The 1747-nt window shown below is 57.1% G+C and overlaps 1 protein-coding gene across 1 annotated transcript; it reads right to left on the bottom strand.

The window, feature by feature from the left end:
• Positions 1 to 382: 382 nt before the first annotated feature.
• On the bottom strand, positions 383 to 796 carry LOC127347368 (uncharacterized). The gene has a single exon (XM_051373559.1). It carries the CDS (start codon positions 794 to 796, stop codon positions 383 to 385), a length of 414 nt encoding a protein of 137 aa, XP_051229519.1.
• Positions 797 to 1747: the final 951 nt, after the last annotated feature.

Here is a 1747-nt window from a genome sequence, read left to right as displayed (position 1 = left end):
GTGCGGCACTATTATCCCTATGTGCGCCACTACTAGAGAAAAAAAGGTGCGACACTATAAGATGATAGGGTGCGCCACTGCTCCATACATAAATTAAAAATAAAACAAAGCCACATGGGCCTGGTAGGGTCTGGTTTTGGCAGGCGGTGGACCGAAAACTAAAAATGCATCTGCTTTCTTAATAAATAAGTTTTATTACAAATAAGAGATACAACCAAATTTACAGCTAGGACCCTAAAAAAAGTTTCAAAAAGCAATCAAGTCCACGCTGGCGCTCGTCCTCGATCTGGTCCACGCCGATGCTCGTCGTCGATCTGGACCACGCGTGCAACGACGGCTTGAAGCAGTAGCCCTCGTCAAGGGGCCATCGGGCGTTGTGGACCTAGAGGCGCTGGCTGATGACGTCGACGGGGGTCCAGACCACCTGCGCGGCGACGGCGGCGGACACGCCCGCGGCGGCCGAGGCTATTGCTAACGCAGCGGGCTCGGAGACACCGAGGCGGACGGCGGCGGGCCCGACAGAGCTCTTGGTGGCCTCGAACGCCGCCATGTAGAAGCCGCGGAGGCTGTCGTGGGAGAGGATGGCGCGCACGATGGCGGCGGCGGCCTGCGGGGGCGGCGCCACCTGGAGGTGCGTCTTGACGATGACGGCCGGGTAGAGCGTGACGGAGACGCCTGAGAAGAGCGTTGTGCCGAGGACGAACAAGCGGGACTTGTCGAGCATCTCCCAGTTCACCTCGGCGGGGAGGCGCCGGATTTCGTCGGCCGCTGCCGCCGTGCACCGCTCCTCCTCCATTTCTGCCACCATCTTCGAGGAGGAGCTGCATGTCCTCGGACACGCAGGCGTTCCATGGCGGCGAGCTGCCCCCCCCCCCCCCCCGCGCTGGTGGCCCGGAAGCAGAGGCTGAGGGAGGACGAGGAGCTGGCTCCACGGTGATCTGCATAGAGATGGGTTTGAGGAGAGAGAAAGTGGATCTTGGAGATGGTTTGCACGAAGCGGTGGTGAAGAGAATGAGATAAGTCACGGCCGCAAGGGATCGAGACATTCACACGTGGGTCGGCCCTTCTCTGCACGAAGCGGACCATGGAAATGGCATGTCCATCCAAACTCGCACGAGGCATGCATGTGCGGTGGCCGGTGGCGCACAACACTACTTGATACGTCTCAAACATATCTATAATTTCCTATGTTCCATGCTACTTTTATGATGATACTCACATGTTTTATACACACTTTATGTCATATTTATGCATTTTCTGGCACTAACCTATTAACAAGATGCCGAAGAGCCAATTGATGTTTTCTGCTGTTTTTGGTTTCAGAAATCCTAGTAAGTAAATATTCTCGGAATTGGACAAAATCAACGCCCAGGGTCTTATTTTTCCACGAAGCTTCCAGAAGACCGGAGGAGATACGAAGTGGGGGCACGAGGCGCCGACACAACAGGGCGGCGTGGCCAGGGCTTGGGCCGCGCGGCCCTAGCGTGGGGGGCCCTCGTGACGCCCCCTGACCTACCCTTCCGCCTATAAGAAGCCTTCGTCGAGAAAACCCCAGTACCGAGAGCCAGGATACGGAAAACCTTCCAGAGACGCCGCCGCCAATCCCATCTCGGGGGATTCAGGAGATCGCCTCCGGCACCCTGCCGGAGAGGGGAATCATCTCCCGGAGGACTCTTCATCGCCATGATCGCCTCCGGATCAATGTGTGAGTAGTTCACCCCTGGACTATGGGTCCATAGCAGTAGCT

The sequence above is a fragment of the Lolium perenne genome, chromosome 4 (genome assembly GCF_019359855.2).
Source record: "Lolium perenne isolate Kyuss_39 chromosome 4, Kyuss_2.0, whole genome shotgun sequence".
Lineage (NCBI taxonomy): Eukaryota > Viridiplantae > Streptophyta > Magnoliopsida > Poales > Poaceae > Lolium > Lolium perenne.
Note: the sequence above shows the minus strand (reverse complement) of the source record. Positions and strands in the feature narration are given on the sequence as shown.